The sequence below is a fragment of the Hippocampus bargibanti genome, linkage group LG13 (genome assembly GCF_051943395.1).
Source record: "Hippocampus bargibanti isolate YZ-2025 linkage group LG13, ASM5194339v1, whole genome shotgun sequence".
Taxonomy (NCBI): domain Eukaryota; kingdom Metazoa; phylum Chordata; class Actinopteri; order Syngnathiformes; family Syngnathidae; genus Hippocampus; species Hippocampus bargibanti.
Window position 1 is genome coordinate 16,210,519 of NC_142746.1, and position 19,201 is coordinate 16,229,719.

The 19,201-nt window shown below is 43.6% G+C and overlaps 1 protein-coding gene and 1 long non-coding RNA gene across 4 annotated transcripts in view; both read right to left on the minus strand.

The window, feature by feature from the left end:
* LOC148889514 (uncharacterized) overlaps positions 1-19,201 on the minus strand; it is a 128,856-nt gene that overhangs the window by 75,972 nt on the left and 33,683 nt on the right. For all 3 annotated transcript variants that reach the window (XR_016116823.1, XR_016116821.1, XR_016116822.1), the window contains exons 3-4: positions 14,370-14,423; positions 14,127-14,298 (exon numbers count right to left, since the gene is read on the minus strand). This is a non-coding gene — a long non-coding RNA (uncharacterized LOC148889514). The remainder of the gene's footprint in view (positions 1-14,126; positions 14,299-14,369; positions 14,424-19,201) is intronic.
* On the minus strand, positions 11,393-13,891 carry irf2bp2a (interferon regulatory factor 2 binding protein 2a). The gene is made up of 2 exons (XM_089011418.1): positions 12,732-13,891; positions 11,393-12,510 (listed from the first exon to the last, which is right to left on the minus strand). The coding sequence occupies exons 1-2, from the start codon at positions 13,567-13,569 to the stop codon at positions 11,792-11,794; spliced, it is 1,557 nt and encodes a 518-aa protein (XP_088867544.1). The 5' UTR covers positions 13,570-13,891; the 3' UTR covers positions 11,393-11,791.

Genomic DNA, 19,201 nt, shown 5'->3' on the forward strand with positions numbered 1-19,201 from the left:
TTTTCTACTCCAAAATAATCACAGGCCAAAGTTATTAAGCATAACTCGAAATAGAACAATGATCAACAAACATTTCGATAACCCGCAGACGGCCTCAAAAGCACAAAAAAAGAGGAACTTACAGTTTATGTTTTCATTGCTGTCAAAGAAACAGTCAGACTGGGTCAGGAGGTTCGCGGTGCGAACGGTGAGCTACTGTAGCGTGTTAGCATCACCATGGCTAGCATTCGTTGACGAAGTGACTTCGGTGTAGCCGCTGACTGGTTGTTCAACTTTCTCACACAAAGTCTCTGAATTTGGTGTCTGGATCTTGCAGGCGTCTTTCCGAAACTAAAAATCAATGTTTTTTTCCTGATTTTTCTCTGTCATTTTAGTGCAAGGCTAAAACTGAAGTAAACATTGAATGTGGCGTCGGAAGAATTGGGTGGACGGCGTACCACGGCGACTGCACCGCTGGAAGCCACCGTCTGAAGTCATGTGATCAGACCGTGTTTGGTCACGCGTTGAGATCGTGTTATGAATGCGACCAGAACCGTTCGCATAACTGTCAAACGGCCATATTTTGACGGTTTTTGCACATTTTTAGATGTGTATGGCATACAAGGAAGTTTGTACGGGAAACGCAAAAAATGTTAAATATAATTTTGAGGTATTTTTGATTCATTAAATATTAGAAGTAATGTAAATTATAACAAATATCGCAACTTGTAAAAAAAAAAAAAAAAAAAAAAAAAAAAAAAAAAAAAAAAAAAGCGAAGTTGTCCACCGAGAAAACAAGTCCGTGCGAAAAGTCTCGAGAAGAAACAAAAGTTCCGAGTAGACAAATTCTGGTCAAGTGGAATTTTATTTTGAAATCAGTTAGATTAAACCGTAATATCACTCATATTTTTATAAACAATATACATTATAAGAACACAAATTCCAATACTATTTTTGTTGTGGACACATTCAATTTCTCCACAGCAAAAAAAGCCAAAATACTTTACAAAAAAACATACTTGATTATTGCAAAAAAAATATGTTGTAACTTGTTAAAAGTATTAATGTTTACTTGTGAAATCTTGTTAATAAATGTGCACAATGAAATATTACGCACACGTATGTTTTTTTTCTCAGTGAGGAACAATTGAGCCGTTAGGTCACAGTGTCTTGCAGGTTGACAGATATGGTAAGAAAATAAAGCAAACATTTTTTTTGATCAACGATAACAGCCTCATGTTTTTGTTGTCATTAATGAGAAAGGAAAGGAAGTGAAGTAGCGACAAGAGGAATGTAAGTTGCCACTACAGTCACTATCAAGCCTTGACAGACAACAGCATTTGCACTTAAATCGCTCCCATCATCGGTTATGTAACATAGAAATAAACGACAGCAGGTCGCCGTGCGTGCAAACTCAAACAGACCCGCGTTTTATCCCAAAAGTAACAAACTATCTAGGAGTGATGCTCGTATCTGCTGACAACGGGGAGATGAAAGAAGGATTTCTCCACAAGCAAAGTTGCGCCTGTTTCGATTCCCCAACTCCAGATTGGAACGTTGCAGTTGTAGCAGGGGTTGATTGTCATAGGACGCAGACGCACTCGCCCCGCTGCAGCCCGACTTGAAAGGGCAATAATTATCTGAGGCCGAGGCCCTTAAGCTGAGCGAGGCTAGAACGGGCAAGGACGTGGAGGAAATGAGCTGCTGTGAGCATCCCATAATACATCACCGCAGATCTGCTGACACACCCCAGAAAGCTAGCCATTCATCAGCCCAGCTCCCTTGTAACGATACACGCCGGGAACGCTTACGTTCAAATCGTCCAGAGATTTTACTACATCACAGCTGGAACAAACGACTTGACGCCACTGGTGTCTCCTCAGCCGATGTTTGCCTTAAATGGACTTTGTGTGCTTCTTTGGCTCAGAGATAAAAACACACAAGGCAGATCCCAACCACCACAAGAGCAGCGCCAAGAATATCGAGGCTACAATAGCCATAATATACCGTATTTTCTGGTGTATAAGGTGCAATGGAATATAAGGCGCACCCCCCAATGAATGGTGTACCATATTTTCTGGTGTATAAGGTGCACCCCAAAGCCTTGATTTTCTTCAAAAGATGACCCTGTGCACCTTATTTGCGCTTTTAATAGTCCACATTGTGTGACGATTAAAGGTTTTCTGATTCTGTCCACTCCAGTGCCGGGATTTTTGTCATTTTCACTCAAATTCCAGGATCCACAGAACAATGAGTTTTAGGACTACATAAACATTCAATGCAGCATAAGAAACCTTAGACTATCTTTTTTCATCAGAAAAAAAATGTTAAATGGGTCTGGAGTTATATGATATTGAAATGGGGGCGGCTGTACAAAAGGGAAATCCTGCTCCCTCGTGAGAAAAACATTGCCAGAGGTCTGATCAGCGCTTTATCAGCACTCAACCATGAAAAACCAAAACCCGAACAAATTTAGGAATGGCACTTCACGCCATATTTTCAATTACCGAATATATTCATGGATGAGTTAATCATTGTCCCAAAAACTGAAAATTAGGGCGCAATCGAATTTTAGATTATATTACTTTGCATATAAGGTGCACCGACCTATAAGGCGCAGGGTGTCATCTTTTAAAGCAAATGAAGGTTTTTGGTTGCGCCTTATATCCTGAAAAATACGGTACTACTGTATTTTATACAATACAATACCATAAATACAATACATATTGATTTATATCACGCTTTAACAACAGTTAAAGGACAACCGACGTCTCCGGACAAGTTGTGTCCATAATTTGTGAAATGGCTTCAAATGACTTCTACTGAATGTATTTTAATAATATTCCACCGCATATAGCTATATTTTACGTTTTAAGACTCGCGCTGAATATTCAGGAAGTCTTGTTTTTGAGTTGGTGACGAGTCCGTACGTGACGTCACTAAAGGAACGCCCCTTACCGGAAAAAAAGACACATTGTAGCGGTCCTTCAATCACGTCAATGTATTTTGCTGTAATGTTTGGTCTGGGGACCGTGTTGCACCCAAAAGCTGCCAGAAGAGGGCTTCCAAGCGCCATATAAGGAATTTAACAGCCTGTGGAAACGGAGGTGGCCACAGGAGGTCGTCATTTTGTGCGTCTTTTTCGGTGAGAAATTTCCCCTCAAAGTTGCCTCAAAATGACAGGGAATAACTTCTTTAATCGATTGCAAACATGTATGCTTTCCTCTTCAGAACTATTTGAATCATATTTATAACTGGATCTGTAACAAAAAAGTATATTCTCTGAATCTGAAGCCATTGTTTTGATTCTCCGGTGATGCAAGACGTCTTGCAGTGACGTCACGAAGAAGAGGGCGGGACCTTCTGAAAATGCCCAATTCGTAGCTCAATTTTTTTGCGGATTTTGGACACTTTAAGTCATTTTTATTGGTGTTTTGCATTTGAATAAAAATATCATACTGCGTGTTTTGGGTATTTTAGATGCTATAAAACGTTTTTCTGATGTCAGTTAGGAAACAAAAAACGATGTCGGTTGTCCTTTAAAGCTGTCACAAAACCCTTGATACAGAAAATAAAGGAGACACAAAGATCGATACATTTTCCGGACTATAAGGCATTATAAGGCCCACCTTCAACAAATTACATATTTTAAAACCTTTTCCATATATAAGGCACAGTCGTTTATAAGGTGCATGGTCTGCTTTTGAAAAAAAGAACAATCGAAGGCTTTTAGATGCGCCTTATAGTGTAGAACATAGGGTACTTCTGTTGCATCCATAAATAAGTGAGAATTAATTAGCAGGATGTTGTCATTGGTGGAACCATTCGATAAACACTTAAATTGTGAGATTTTTGCTGCATACTTTTCTTTGAAACAAACTTTGTTGGCTAACAAGGCCCTGTGTTTCTCATTAAAAAAAAAAACAAAGAAAAAAAGTAAGTCGCAATGCGGGGAGCTGAAGATCCGTCTGGCGGAAAGCTGTGCTCGCAACTCAGATGTTTACTTTTAGCCTGGTTCACGCTGGGCGCTAAATCTAACTTTAGTCTGGCGTGTGAGACGGGACAACACAGCCCAAATGGATCCGTCGGGTGGGTGGGGCGCTTGCGACGAGGGCGACTACAGAGTCCATCTTCTTAGGGAACCAGATGACAGAGAAGAAGGACTGTATGGAGACGCTATGAGGAAGAAGGACTGATCCTGAGGCTGGAATGAACCTTAGATAAATAAGGTGCCATCTTTTTTCGTGCGGCATAGTAACAACACGCCATCTTATCAGCTGATCCCGAGCCAGGCGTCTTAGCTTGTTGCTCAGCAGAAAAAAAGAAGAGCTCGAAAACCCAAACGCTCTTGGAAATGTTCCATTCTTTGTCCTTGTCTCTCACTTTGCATCTTTCCCATGTTCATTTTTCATCCGCTCAGCTCGCCTCCTATATTTTTTTTTTCCTTTTTCGTCCTCCTTCCTTCTTCCTCTCCCACCTCCCTCCCTCTCTCAGCTGCTCCACTTACAAGATTTGGCAGCACTCCAAGATCTGAGAAAAACATTGAGGCATAGCTTGGTTTGATGTCTGGAAAGAGAGGAGGAGAGAGAGAGAGAGAGAGAGAGAGAGAGAGAGAGAGAGAGAGAGAGAGAGAGAGAGAGTCCTCATTTCCATTTCACAGACTTGATTCATAGCAACACGGCAATGGAGAGAACTGTAAGAATGTATCGTGAGTGACTGCCAGTCGGAGAGAAACGAAGAGCTATGCGACGGATATGTTTGTAGAACACGAGTTAAAAATAATAGATTTGAATGAGCTCGGCTTCCCGCTAAGGTAAACTCGCTGAACCGTCGAGAGAAAGGGCCCCGTTTGGTTCCCGGCATTGCAGTCATTGTTAAGGTGGTTGGCTTTTACGGCCTAACCAGCCAAACGAAAAGGCGGCCAAGAATCTGAAGGGACGTTTTACACATGCAGCCATGCTCTTCCTAATTGTCGTTTGGAGCTTCAACTTCTCCCTCCTCCCATTCCAGCACCTCGACAGGAAGCCTCTATTATGGGCCTCGCAGGAGGCTGAGCCCAACTCCAAAGGGAAACTTTGATTGATGAAAAAAAGTGGCCGATGTGAATGTGTCCTCGATACAACGTTTTCTGTGACCTTGTTTTGCCTGACAGGTCTAAATTTAAACCGAGCGGATCAGTTGTGCGGGGAGCGGGAAAATGTGGTCCAGATTCTCTTTTTGGCACATTATTGTGCTAAACATAGATGGATTAGTGAAACAGCTGGAAACATGTCATATTTCACTGTCTCTCTCGTGCCCCTTTCACCACTCCCACTTCCCATTTACCCACTTTAACACCACCGAGATTATCCTATGGATGGAAATACAGCAGAGTTCCACAATGATTCATATGCATTCTATCTCATATGACGGATTCATTTTTAGCAAAACGTATTTTCCGGTGTATAAAGTGTACCGGAGTATAAGCCGCACCCCTAATGAATGGTGTATTTTCAAACATTTCCCATATATATAGAGCACCGGACTAAAAGGCACACCTTCAATGAATGAAAAACAATTTCACAAATATAATGCAGTGATCCCTTGGCTTACGAACTTAATTGGTTCCCAGGCAGTGTGTTTAAGGTGAAAAGTGTGTATCCCAAAAAATAATTTCCCATAGGAAACCATTAAAATGAGAATAATCCGTTCCCAGGTCCCCATAAAACATAATTTTCTACTTTCTCATATTCAAAGCCTTAAAATTACACAAAATATACAAATGTGTTATGGTATTATAATTAAAGAAATAAACTGTACTGTATAATAAAGTTGTTTTATTTACCTTTGTGATGGTTGTTGATGGCTTGATGGAATGGAGTTAAACACTTGATGAGGACCGTAGCCTTCTTCCTTCTTTCTAATTTTACCTTCTTCCTCATCAATTGTGTTCTGTTTAGCTGGCTTGATAGCTTTTTGCATCAAGTGTACAGATGGCTTGTGCGGGTTATTTGTGGAAACTGATTGATGGGAATTCTAACCTTGCAGTCTTCACTCTGCCTTTGAACTATCAAAGTTGAAATCAATTTTCTCACTCTCTCTCTGTCGTCTGCCTATCACTTTAATGTTTAAACCACCTCCCCTCACTGTTGCGTGCTTGACCAATCACGTGGCTTTAACCGAAGACTGGGGGCGGGAAATAGAGGACAAAAAAAAATGTCGGCAGCCATTTTCTTTTTTGGAGAATGGCTTTACTCTCTGTCTGTAAACCCCTCCTCCCTCACTGCTGCGTTCTTGACCAATCACGTGGATTTAACCGACGACTGGGGGCGGGGAATAGAGGACCAAAACAAGTCGGCCGCCATTTTCTTGTTAGGAGAACGGGCTCGTTCGTGAACGACACATCACCCATTGTGCCAGCTCCGTGTGTATCCCGAAAAATAGTTTGTATGCCAAGGTAAAATTCTCATTTATTTATCGTTCGTAAACCGAAAAGTTCGTAAGCCAAGGGGTTCGTAAACCAAGGTATCACTGTATAGAAATACATCAAAGTTGTCCAAATATAAGGCACACCATTTTATAAGGTGCTACATTAGAGGCTGGGGTTACGCAAATAGGGTGGGTGGCTGCTGACAGTTGTTGTGGCTCAATATTACTTCACATATAAGGTGCACCAGCATATAAGGCGCAGGCTCATCTTTTGAAAAAAAAAAAATCAAGGCTTATGGGTGCGCCTTATACAACGGAAAATACGGAAATTACAGACGCTCCCCTACTTACGAACATTCGAGTTACGGACAACGGTACTTGCAAACATTTTTGCGGGTATGTCGAAAAGTAAGTAAAACTTTATTTTATTTATCTTATTATGTAAATGTACATACCGTGTGTCCCTTTCCTCTCTCACTCTAAAACAAGTGTCCTTGAAAGTTTTGAAAGGCGCTTATAAATTAAATGTATTATTATTATTTTTATTATTCTTATTATTCTCTCCAGTTGTACATATCTTTATATAGCATATACAGTAAAGTCTCGTTATATCGATATCGGATATATCGATAGTCTCGGTTATATCGATACTATTTTTATGCACGCACGGAGAAAATTACATGCAAACAGGGTCGGATATATCGATAGTCCCGGTTATATCGATATTTTTTCGGACTCCCTTGAATATCGATATAACGAGACTTTACTGTATTAAATTAAATGTTTATTTTTCAGTACAAACCCATACAGGTTACTTATACAAGCCTTAAACATACTTATATAAGCCTTAAATATACATTCCAGACAAAATATAGGACTGAAGCAACTTATGACTTAATTCACCTTACGAACGACTGTTCGGAACATATCTTGTTCGTAAATTGGGGAAGTCTGTACATTCTACTTGTTCTCTACTGCATACAAGCAGCCAAATATAACAGGTCTTAAACCTGATTCATTGTCTCCATTGTCAGTCCGTAGTGACCGTCAAAATATTCAATTCCTCATTAGACCAAGCGAATATTCCCCATGATGTAATCTGGAGATGAGCCACGGTGCCGCCAACCTGGTATTATGAACGTTGTGTTTTGAGCACATGATTAATGTATTTTTCAACGGAACCCAGTTGATGACTCACAAGGTCAAAATAAGGCATGGAAATTTACCAACCATTAAGCTATTACTTGTGCTGAATTCAATACAAAATTAGAATGCAATACTTGACTGTTTGCTCAGCGGAACATCAACGACTCTGAAATATCATTTCATCACAATCGTGACACACACAGGGATATTGCCAAACATTAAATTTGTATTCAGACTGTGTTCAGTTTATATGAAATTGACAGAAGAAAACAAAATCTTATACACACAGTTGTTGTCGCCCAGCGACCGCACGGATGAATCAGACCTATCCAGTTCATATATTCAAGTTACCAAGTGCACCGCTAGCGCTAAGTGTTGCTACAGAAACAACAAATATGAACTGTGACCTACCCAAGTTGTGGCCTCACTACGCCATCAACATCTTGGCTTGTGGGCTGCACGCTGACCTACAGTTGAGTTAACCATTAAGTGGCAACAGATTGGCCAATCTGTTATTGCCTCTCACTGAGCCCGATGAACACATATTCAATCAAACAACAATATATCAATCAAACAACCGATGAGGGATTCTAACAACCTGCCACAACAATATGCCGCAACAATCAAGAAGATGGCTCGGCGAGATATTTGAAAGCATATGTACATTCATTCCTTCCCGCTACCGCTGCAACATCAAACTAAAGTTATCACTTTAAAGCAGCCGAACGGATTGAATGAATTTGCCCTGAGAGTCGTCCGTGGTGCCACTTGAGACATGTCGATTTAGCATAAAATGGCAAGATACCATGGCAACCAGGTCTCATCAGAAGATTAACTCATTAACTGCCAGACGTGCAAAAATGTGTTCACTCCAGTGCGAGGGTTTTTGTCATTACAATAATACATTTGAATTTAAGCGCCTTTCAAAGCTCTCAAGGACACTTTACAGTCACAGACAAGCATAGGTACTATAATAAATAAAATACAATCACGAATGGAATACAATAAATATAATAGTTATAAATAGAAACGGGAGAAAGAGCTACACAGAAAATGCGATTTTAAATAGATGGGCTTTGAGATGGGATTTCAAGGTGGGAAAACAATCGATGTTACGAATGTTGGGAGGAACAGAGTTTGGGGACAAATCAGCTGAAAGCCCTGTCCCCCATCGTGCTGAGACGGGCAGGGGGGGCATACACTCGAATTCCAGGACCCACAAAATATTGAGTTTTAGGATTACATAAATATTCATTCAACACGGCGTTAGAATTAATTCCTAAATGATATGGGTCTGGAGTTATATGGGCTTGAAATGAAGGCGGCTGTCCAAAATACAATGAAATACATACATATAACTTTATATAGCGCTTTAACAACAGCTGAAGCTGGAACAAAGCGCTAAAATGGGGAAAAAAGGAAATTCTTTCCCCTTGTGGAAGCGGGAACAAAACATTGCCAGAGGTCTGAACGGCGCTTTATCGGCACCCAAACAAGAAAAAAACAAAACCAGAACAAATTCGGGAATGGCACCTCTATGTCATATTTTCAATTCCCGAATACATTTGTGAATGGCAGTGAATGAGTTAAACATGAAAAAAAATCCCTGAACACAAAGTCAAACGAGGACTGAAAACTGTCTCGTAGTACAAACAACAACAACAAAAAAAAATCATCATAATAGTTTTCTTTTTTTTGTGGTTGTTTGCTGACTTGTTTCCGTGATGTCGCTGCAATCAGCTTAGCATCTGCTATGCACCATTTCACAAGTCACAATGCAACACCGGTGGACGAGGGCACAAACACCACGGCGACATCATCACCGTATTTGTCACAGCGCATGCTATTTTGGTGAACAAACACGCATCGGTCCAGTTGGGATAACATTTTATGGCAGTGCTTACAATTGTTCCTTTGTGTGCCTATGTGCAAACTACCACACACACACACACACACACACACACACACACACACACACACACACACACACCTACACGAATCACTAATCTTGCGGGGCCATTCCGTTATGAAGCAAAAGTAGGTCAAAGTCCTGATTCATAAAATAAAGTGAACATTGGCTTGTAGATGGCGCGAGTGTGACAAAGTAAAGTGCTGACCTTTATCAAACTAGGCTGCGTTTCTGGTTTTAAAGTCCAAGTGATAAGCGACTGATAAGAGCACCAGTCAACGGAAAGGGGCTATAAACAAAATGCGATCTTGAAAATGGCACATATTGAATATACGTGGCTCATAAAAGATTGTTTGTCGGACACGCTAGCTTCAATCAGCTTTTGTCATTAGATCATCAGGCTATCATATAGGATCAACAAAGGACATACGCAGTACATGAATTCTGACGATAAAAGTGGGCTAAGCACGGAAATGCTTTCGTTTGTGTTCCGTTGCTGATTTTTTTTGGGGGGGACCTGCAACTGACAGCTCAATAAAACATGAGCAGGAAGCAGATTGTGTCTCCATAAAAAAATAAAATTACGCAATTCCCAACTACATCAGCACACACACATGCAAGCACTCCCACCCAAGGCCTGCGAGTCAAAGTCTGTTTGCTGCAACGTCAGCTCCATGCAAGCGAGTGAGACTTCTTTGTCTGGAGGCGCCAAACGAGTCAACGGCGCTTGTCGTTTGAAGGCACAGCAACTGCCTTTTGTTATTTAATGACCTCATAAACCGCTCGCACTTTGCAGGGACGGGTCGAGGTGCCTTGCCGCCAATCGCACAGGCACACACCCTGACCCGCTGTTTACATTTTACAGCAGCTTTTTCGTTAATCGGCCATATTTGCATGTGAAAGGGTGCAGTGGATACGTGGGAGAACACACTGCCGACTATGGCAGATTCCCGCTCTTCTTCGTATTATGGCTACAGTTAGCCTGTTACTGTATATAGAGATAGATAGATAGATAGATAGATAGATAGATAGATAGATAGATAGATAGATAGATAGATAGATAGATAGATAGATAGATAGATAGATAGATAGATAGATAGATAGATAGATAGATAGATAGATAGAGCGTCCGACTAACCGAATGTGGCAAAATATGTTATGCTGCATTCCGAATGCACCCGATTCACACTTTCGCAGTCTGCACTGATCTTTTTTTATTGTCCCTGCTTGCGATTAGAACAAAACAAAAGAAGCTAGTAACGTTCACGGACAATTTGCGTACAAGCTGCAGCCCCGTGCGATGGCTACAGATGCAATTCAGAGTGATCGATGAAAAGGTTTCTTCAGCCCTCATCTGTACTTCTTTGAAGGTGTCGGACGTTTCGCTTCTTATCCGAGAAACCTCGTCAGCTTGGATAAGAAGCGAAACGTCCGACACCTTCCAAGAAGCACAGATGAGGACTGAAGAAACCTTTTCATCGATGGACCACTCCTGTACGACAGAGAGCTTACAGAGACGTAATTCAGAGTGATTCATACCATAACTTCCATTGCCACATCGTCATGGCGCTGATAATGATAATGGCGCGCGTTCCCACAGAACTGACTCAACAGATTCCATCTGACTGAACATGACCTGGCACATATTTCAGTAGGCAGCAGTCAGTCACAGTACTGCACAAATGGAAGCAATTTGAGGGGGGTTGGGGGGGTAAAAGGGGGGCAATGTGCCTGTTATTACCAAGCACGCTTTTATTTTTCTTTACGAGTCATGTGCAGCAGAGACAGGGTCGCCTTTGTGCAGACTGCTAGCCCACTTACGTCCTCCTGAGGCGTCACAACAAGCAGAAAAGAGCCCTGCCTTCCACGAACGCACGTCCGCAAACCCCCCGTCCTCCCCAACGCCCCCCTTTTTTTAACCACTCGAATGAAGCAAGCTCAGACAATCGGTTCATACAAGATCAAGAAATTGTATTTGGCAATTTTTAAACAAGTGCATACAAGTACAGCTAAAAGCATTTCAGTTTTTGCCAAGTGCTCGTAGAGTAGCATTAGTCACATTCTACGTTAAACAGGAACTGCCACCAGACCTAGAAGTACATCGAGAATTTTGTTAAACATCAACAAAGAGGAACGGAGTCCATTATAATGAGTACATACCTTTATCTTCAAAAATATAGAAACACAATGTATTCAAAAAATCAAAAATTATACAACCATGTTTACGAAGTATACTCTTCCCTTGGGTCCAATATGTACAAGTCTGTTAGTTTGTTTGAATGGTATGTACTGTATGTATGGATGTAGTATTTATATATTTATACTCATTTTTTTCTGATTGGAACCAAATCAAGGGTCCCTCTCCTTTTTTACTTTGACGTCTCCTGCCAGGATGGTGGCGATTTCCCCCTGCATGAAAGCCCACGGTACGTTGGAGCCCACCAGGGGACACTTTTCCCCGCTTGGACAGTACACTTCACCCGTGGCGCCTTGCTGCTTTATGCTCTCCCTCGAGCAAGGGAAGCAAAACTTGTGAGAGGGCACAGACGGGCACTGAACAAAGTGGGTGTCCTCTAAACGCTCGTGGCACAGCGTGCAGCATAGGGGTATGCTGCCCGGCACCGAGGAGTCCGGAATGCTTTGGGGGTGCACTTGGTCCATGCCTGGCACGTGGGGGGTACCCGCACCTGATGCATCTCTCTGCGCCAGCCTCCTCTGACTCATGGAGGAAGGCGACAGGGGGCTGCTGCTGTTCCGACGGGTGGTGGAGTGGACCTGGTTGGCGTCTTTCGGGGAGCTGTTGCCACCCGCATTGTCTGCAGCCATGATAAGGGCGGCCATGGGGGACTGGCCGTTCTGGGCTGCCTCCGGCGGAGTGCTGCGGGAATGGGGGGATATCGTGGAAGGGGGGTTGGCGAAGCTCGGAGGGGGGACCGGCGGCATTTTGAGTCCGTCGGAAGGCGGAGGTAACCACTGTTGCGCTTCTCCGTTGAGCTTGGCGGCCGTGCCCTCGCCCTCCGGTTCGGGAGATGCTTTTCTCTTCATGCTGCGGGGGTGTTTTCCTCTGTCTGGGGGAGTGGGAAAGGGTTAAAAAGACAGCGTGGATGAGTTGGACAAGGACACGCAGACAAAGTGGAGAGCATGTATCTAGCGGCACCACTGACTAGGGGGAAAATAACCCAACACATTTAACTCTGTAACGTGGGGTGACCCAGTACAAGCACCGTGTTGTTTTCTGATTCGAAAAAAATAAACAAACGGGGAAAAAAAACGAGTTGCTGCTGCCTACCTGACTTGGAAGCCGAGGCGCTGCCGTCATAGCCCATGACCCTTTGTTGCATGGCCGCATGGTCCTTCTTGAAGCGGCTGTCGAACGTGTGCAGAGCCATCAGGTCCCGCACCGTCTTGCCTTTGCCCATCCAGTCGGGCTCCGCTCTGCCTTTGTGGCCGTCCGAGATCTCCGGCGTCAGGCTGTCCGGTCGGTGCTTCTCCTTGCTGTCGCGCTCGTGCTCGCTGCTGGACACCGACGAGGGTCTCTTGCCCATCTCGGCGGGGCTACCGGCCGCCAGCGCGGAAGGAAGCCCCATCTGGCCCGGTCTGCCGTTGACGGCGTGCACGGGCGCCATGCTCCCGTTCACCAAAGGCACAAGATTCGGGGGCACGGCGCTATTCCGACGCGGGTTGGGACTCTGGCGGTTGAGCTCCGGCGGCTCGTCGGGTTTAGGAAATCCGTTCGGGACGGGGATGCCGTTCGCCTGCCTTCCGGACGGGTACTCGGAGCCCAGCCTGGGAGGGCGCTCGGAGGAGAGCGGGTAGCGATCCAGCGGCTGCGGCGGCCGCGAGCCGGGGTCTCCCGCCGCGGCGGCGTGGTTGATCGCCTGGATCTCCTTCCCCGAGAGCTGCGACTTGACGGGCCCGGGAGACCTGCCCTCCTGGAAGCCGTGAGCTCGCTTGAGCTGGCGGGCCGTCTCGATGACAAACTCGATGCGGTCCGCTCCCTCGTAGTTGACACATCCCCTGCACACGGGTTCGGTAAAATCCCAAATCATGGCCCAGGGCATGCGGGGCAGGTCGCACAAATAGCACGACTGCCTCCTGGAAGAAGCAGCGACCGCCGCGGACGACATGGCGCTCGTCGTCGACCCCCGGAAAACAAACCCGAAATGATCTTCTTCTCTCTCCTTTTTTCCTCTTTCCCTCCCCTTTTTCGAAAGCGGGTAAAAAGCAAGTTCCGCGTGGGCAAAAAGGAGCCGAAAAGTGGTCCTTTCCCGGCTGGGCGAGTGACGACGGTGGAGTTTCACAGGAAGAAGTTCATGTCGGTGTGTACTTTAGTCGGGCGCTCGTCTATCTAGCGCCGCTGACTCAATGTACTACTGGCTCAATGTGGACCAGTGACGTCACCACACCCGCTTCCACTTCTATTGACTTGATTTCTTCGACAGAACCCCCCTCCTCCTCCCCCACTCCGCTGCAGCTTTTCGCCACTCACCCTGCCCCCTTTTTGTCTACCCCCCCCTCCACACACACAAAAAAAAAAATCACAATACAATAAAACGAATATTATTTACAAATATACGTGTGAGCGGATCCCTCATTTATCAGCATGCCTGCAAAAAAAAAATGGTACAAAAAACGTGGCTGCAGCCAAGCAGCAGACCGAAAAGGAATGGAAAATAACACTCACACGGATATAGTACACACAGCAGAGCAGGCTCTCCAGCTCCTCCAGTTGACTGCTGCTTTGTCCTATTTTCAGAGCTTTATCCGCTTCTGGGCTGAGTTGAAGCTTGTTTTTCCCCCTCCTTCATGCAAAGAGCCTTTACGCCACCATGTGCTGATGCCACTACTTCTTGCTGCTGTGCAGTGAATAAAATGGGTAAAGACCCCCACGTCATCCAAAATATACAGTATACGAAATCTGATTTACCTTGCATCAGGATCAGAAAGCCTCTAATAGCCCCACAATGAGGAAATTTGCAATCTACAGCAGCAAAATTAAAAGGGGGTGGGAGGGTCAAAAGATAAAACAAAATATTATATGCATAAACGAAAATGTCAGGTGACGGAAATGTACAACTGCACAAAACGGTATCATAAAAAGAACTGTACATAGTGCAAAGTCTAAAAATATAAAAAAAGTAGGAAAATCATATTTGATATATGTCATAGTATTGACTCGACAAAGTGACTGTGCTATTTACATTGCACAAGATCAGTTTTTTTTCAGTAATTGTGACACACGTCACAAAAAAAAGTGTTCTCCATTTCTGGCATGCATATGCCCGACATGTGCTCCCAGTTTCTGCCCCGCGACCATGTGGAGATAAGAGAAGGGGGGAAGGAAGGAGCCCCCATTAGCCATGAGCCAGGAAGCTCTTGTGTCACGAGGTGGGGATTTCCAGACAGTGTAGTTAACTCGAATGCGGTTTAATACACACTCACCGCCTTAAAAACACTAATGTCATCCAGTACAACAGCACCACCCGCTCTGCTTTACATAAGAATAAAAGGGGAAATGATAATCTGCTTAATAACGTAACTGTTGTTGAATTGCGACTCAGAGAATGGCGCACGGTACCACGCGGGCCACGTTTCAAAACAAGCACTCACTCAAGATTAGTGTGAATCAACAGTTCTTACGTGTGCTTTCAGAAGAATATTTGAATATTGGTCATTGCAACCAAGTGAGGTGATTCACTGCGCAGTTAGTTTGTGGTTTCACTCAGTGGAAGGGAAAAAAAAACACCACAGACATGTCGTCGTATACTGCAACCGTGCCAAAATCCCCTGAAGTAAAAGTACAGGTTTGAAGCGGAGGAGTGTCTCAGTAGTTGAGATTCCTCCCTCTCATCTGGGCTCATTCCAACTCATTGCAGTTTTTTCGCCTGGGGCTTTGGGTGAGGCAATGCGTCTGAAACCTGCAGACACAAAGCAGGATGTGTTTGTGCAAGTCCATGTGACGTTGGGGAAAAAAAAGGAAGCAAGATGTTTAGTCACGTACCCTCATCCGCCTCACCAATGTATAGGGACGTGAGGCCATTTGGCCGGCAGCCTGGAGCTGTGAATCATGCACGCTGTCTTCCTTCAAAGGCTCTCCACCAAACCAAATCAAGAAGCTATGTTGCACTATAATTATGCTCTGGCCATATGATTTTAGATGACTGGATTTGTAAAGAGGCCAACATCTGAATGAACACGCCTTTTCAGGCCGTGCGCACTTTTAATCTCTCCCATGGGTGAGTTATTTCAGGCAGTAAACTCCAGTTGAAACAAAGTTTCCTCATCCTCGCATTCTCTCAATTCGAGTCCTTGCCGAGGCGAACAACACTAGGAAGTGTTGTTGTGCTTTATGACACAGTTAGGAAATGGCTGCTACGGGAGAATGTGGGGGAGGAAGCAGATAAATAAACAAATCTTCCTTGAAGATGGGTGGGAAACAGTTGCTTGGATTATCTTTTATTAGTCTTGCAGTGGAGAAATTTACATTTCACACAGCAGCAAAGTGATTCAAGTAAGAGGAAAGGAAAGGAAAGAAGAAGTAGAAAAACAAAATACAGCAGGTGCTGTAAAGGCAGCCACTCTCTCGGCGCTATTTTGAAGTCAAAAACGAAAAACAACCTGACAGTCATTCAATCTTAAGCACTTTCTGCACCCTCGTTGTTGCATGAAGTAGTTCTAGATAAAAGGGCAGAGGATCAAACTGTCCTTTTCACCAGTGGATCAGGGACATCATGGTGAAATGTGCACGTCTGCTACAAGCTAAATGTTGAAAGTAAACAAGAAGCTGTAGCATCCATTGACGAAAAGAGATTGTTTTACATCTCATGTCTCACGTAAATCCGCTTCAATTCCAAGCAGCGGCAGTTCCACATACAACAGCACTGACCTTTTCGCTGAACAAAGTGGGGCTGTGCTTTTTTGCACCCATTACAGGTGCAAAAAAGCACAATCGCCGCAGAGCTGTCCAGCAATGACGATCAAATGGCACTGATATCCTCCCAAATCAAAAACAGTGCTGGATTATTTGCACTGCCGAATAGGCGCAACCGCTTAGCAGAATCTCCTCCTTGATGAATGTATAATAATAATAATAATAATAATAATAATACATTTCTAAGCGCCTTTCAAAACTCTCAAGGTCACTTTAAAGTCACAGGATCGTTTGTTGTGTGGGTGAGTAGCGGCAGCCACAAGCGCCATCGTTGACTCAACCTCGAAGTAACTCAAATAGATAGAAAGCTAGCTAATATATAGCTAATAATAATAATACATTTCATTTATAAGCGCCTCTCAAAACACTCACGGTCACTTTACAGTCACAGGATCAGTTTTTCTGTGGGTGAGCAGCGGCAGCCACAAGCACCAACGTTCACTCAACCCAGAAGTAACTCAAATAGATAGAAAGCTAGCTAATATATAGCTAATAATAATAACCAATCCGTATCTGTTCCACGATGCACAACAACTCAGAGACAAAATAAATCACAAAAACAACAAAAAAGCAATGCCCGTGAAAGCACATGCTAACGGCTACCTACTCAGGCGCCATCTTGTACTTGCATAATGCTTTCAGACCTTCGGTTTCACTGCAGCAAACGTTTGTATAGGGAAATAGCCACACATTGTTACACAAAACTACCTACCGCATGCTAGGATTCTATTAAATCTCAAACGATTGGATTCCGTATTTGAAAGAGCCATTTGTGTAAAATAAACACTTTCAAAAAAAATGCTGCAGTGGCTGGCCGTAAAACGAGAGCAGAACTGGATGGAATATAGAAAGGCGACAATGAGCAAGCCAGACACGCACAGATGGCCGGAGTGGCGATATGCAGCGTGTATACAGTAAAAATCACCAGCGTGTGACCCGGCTGGCGGCCGTCTACTTTCAGCGGAGCCGTTCAAGCAGATGGGGTGGCTGCAGAATGTTGCTTTTCAGCAGTATGGAAAGTGAGACGTGAAACCGCCAATGAGAGTGACGGCCGGGGAATACCCGGCATGTGACAACATCACACGCCTGATGAGATGACATTATTTTTGTACTCTTGCACTTCCCCAGTCTGTTGAATATTAGAACGTCGATCTTTTATTCATGGGAGAAAAATCATTGGAAATTCTCTCTGAAGTTTTCTGTCCTAAAAGTGGAGCAACACAAGACGTTTTCGGTGGTTTTTTTTCATTTGTTTTGCTTTGCACCACCCCTCCCCTCCACCAGCCGTGTGTTATATAACCTGTTTAGCTGCTGAGGCGAGCACCAAGCTATGAAATGTTACACATACATAAAAGGAGGTTAGAACAGGATGGTGTGAGGCCATATTAGTGAAGGGGCGGGGGCGCTTGAACCACGCAAAATCTCATGCTCAGCTATTTCATATTATTGTGTATTGATCTGTGATTACTCCCACACACACCCTGGTCTGTTTTGAAACAATGAAAACTGAGATACATTTTGGGGCTCCTTAGAGGACAACAATAAAGTATATCTGCCAAGTCAGCGTGATCAAGTTTAGGGCTGCAAAATTCGGGGACGTTGGAAAGTGTATACAATGCAAGTTAAAGGACAACCGACGTCTGCGGACAAGTTGTGTCCATAATTTGTAAAATGTCTTCAAATGACTTCTACTGAGCGTATTTTACAAAGATTCCACCGCATATAGCTATATTTTACATTTTGAGACTGACGCTGAATATTCCGGAAGTCTTGTTTTTGAGTAGGTGACGAGTCCTCACCCTGCGTCACTGAAGGAACGCCCCTGACCGAAAAAGGACACATTGTAGCAGTCTTTCCATCACGTCAATGCATTTTGCTGTACTTTGGTCTGAAAACTTCGTGTAGAACCAAAAAGAGGCAGAAGAGGGCGACAAAGCTCCATGTAAGGAATTACTCAGCCTGTGGAAACGGGCTGATTAATTCCTTACACGGCTTTGTCGCCATTTTCTGCCTTTTTTGGGTGCGACATTTCCCACCCTTAATGCCTCAAAATGACACGGAATAAATTATTTAATCGATTGCAAACATGTATGCTTTCCGCTTCAGAACTATTTGAATCATATTCATCGTTGGACGAGTAACAAGAAAGCATATTGTCCAAATCTGAAGTCATTGTTTTGATTTTCCAGCAAGGCAAGACGTCTTGGGGTGACATCACGAACAAGGGGGCGGGACCTTCTGAAACTGGCCACTTCCGGGTTCATTATTTTGCAGACACTTTAAGTCATTTTTATTGGTGTTTTGCATTTGACTAAAAATATACTGCGTGTTTTGGGTATTTGAGATGCTATAAAACGTTTTTCTGATGTCAGTTAAGAAACAAAAAAGTGACGTCGGTTGTCCTTTAAATGCAGGTAGTAGTAGTTTTGAATGGCATTTCAGGGTGAAGATTGTAGAAATTAACTCATTCACTGCCATTCACGAAATTATTCGGGAATTAAAAATATGACGTAGAGTACCATTCCCGAATTTGTTCGGGTTTTGTTTTTTTCATGCTTGAGTGCCGATAAAGCGCTGGCCATGGCCTCTGGAAATTATTTTTCTTTTCTACAAGGGACAGCATTTCCCTTTATCCATATTAGCGCTTTGGCCCAGCTTCAGCAATTGTTAAAGCGCTATATCAACCAATATGTATGTATTGCATTGTATTTTGAACAGCCATCCTCATTTCAAGCTCATATAAGCCAGACCCATATAATTTAAGAATTAACTCTTTTTTTCTGATGAAATAAGAGAGTCTAAGGTTCTGAACACTGTAAAGAATGTTT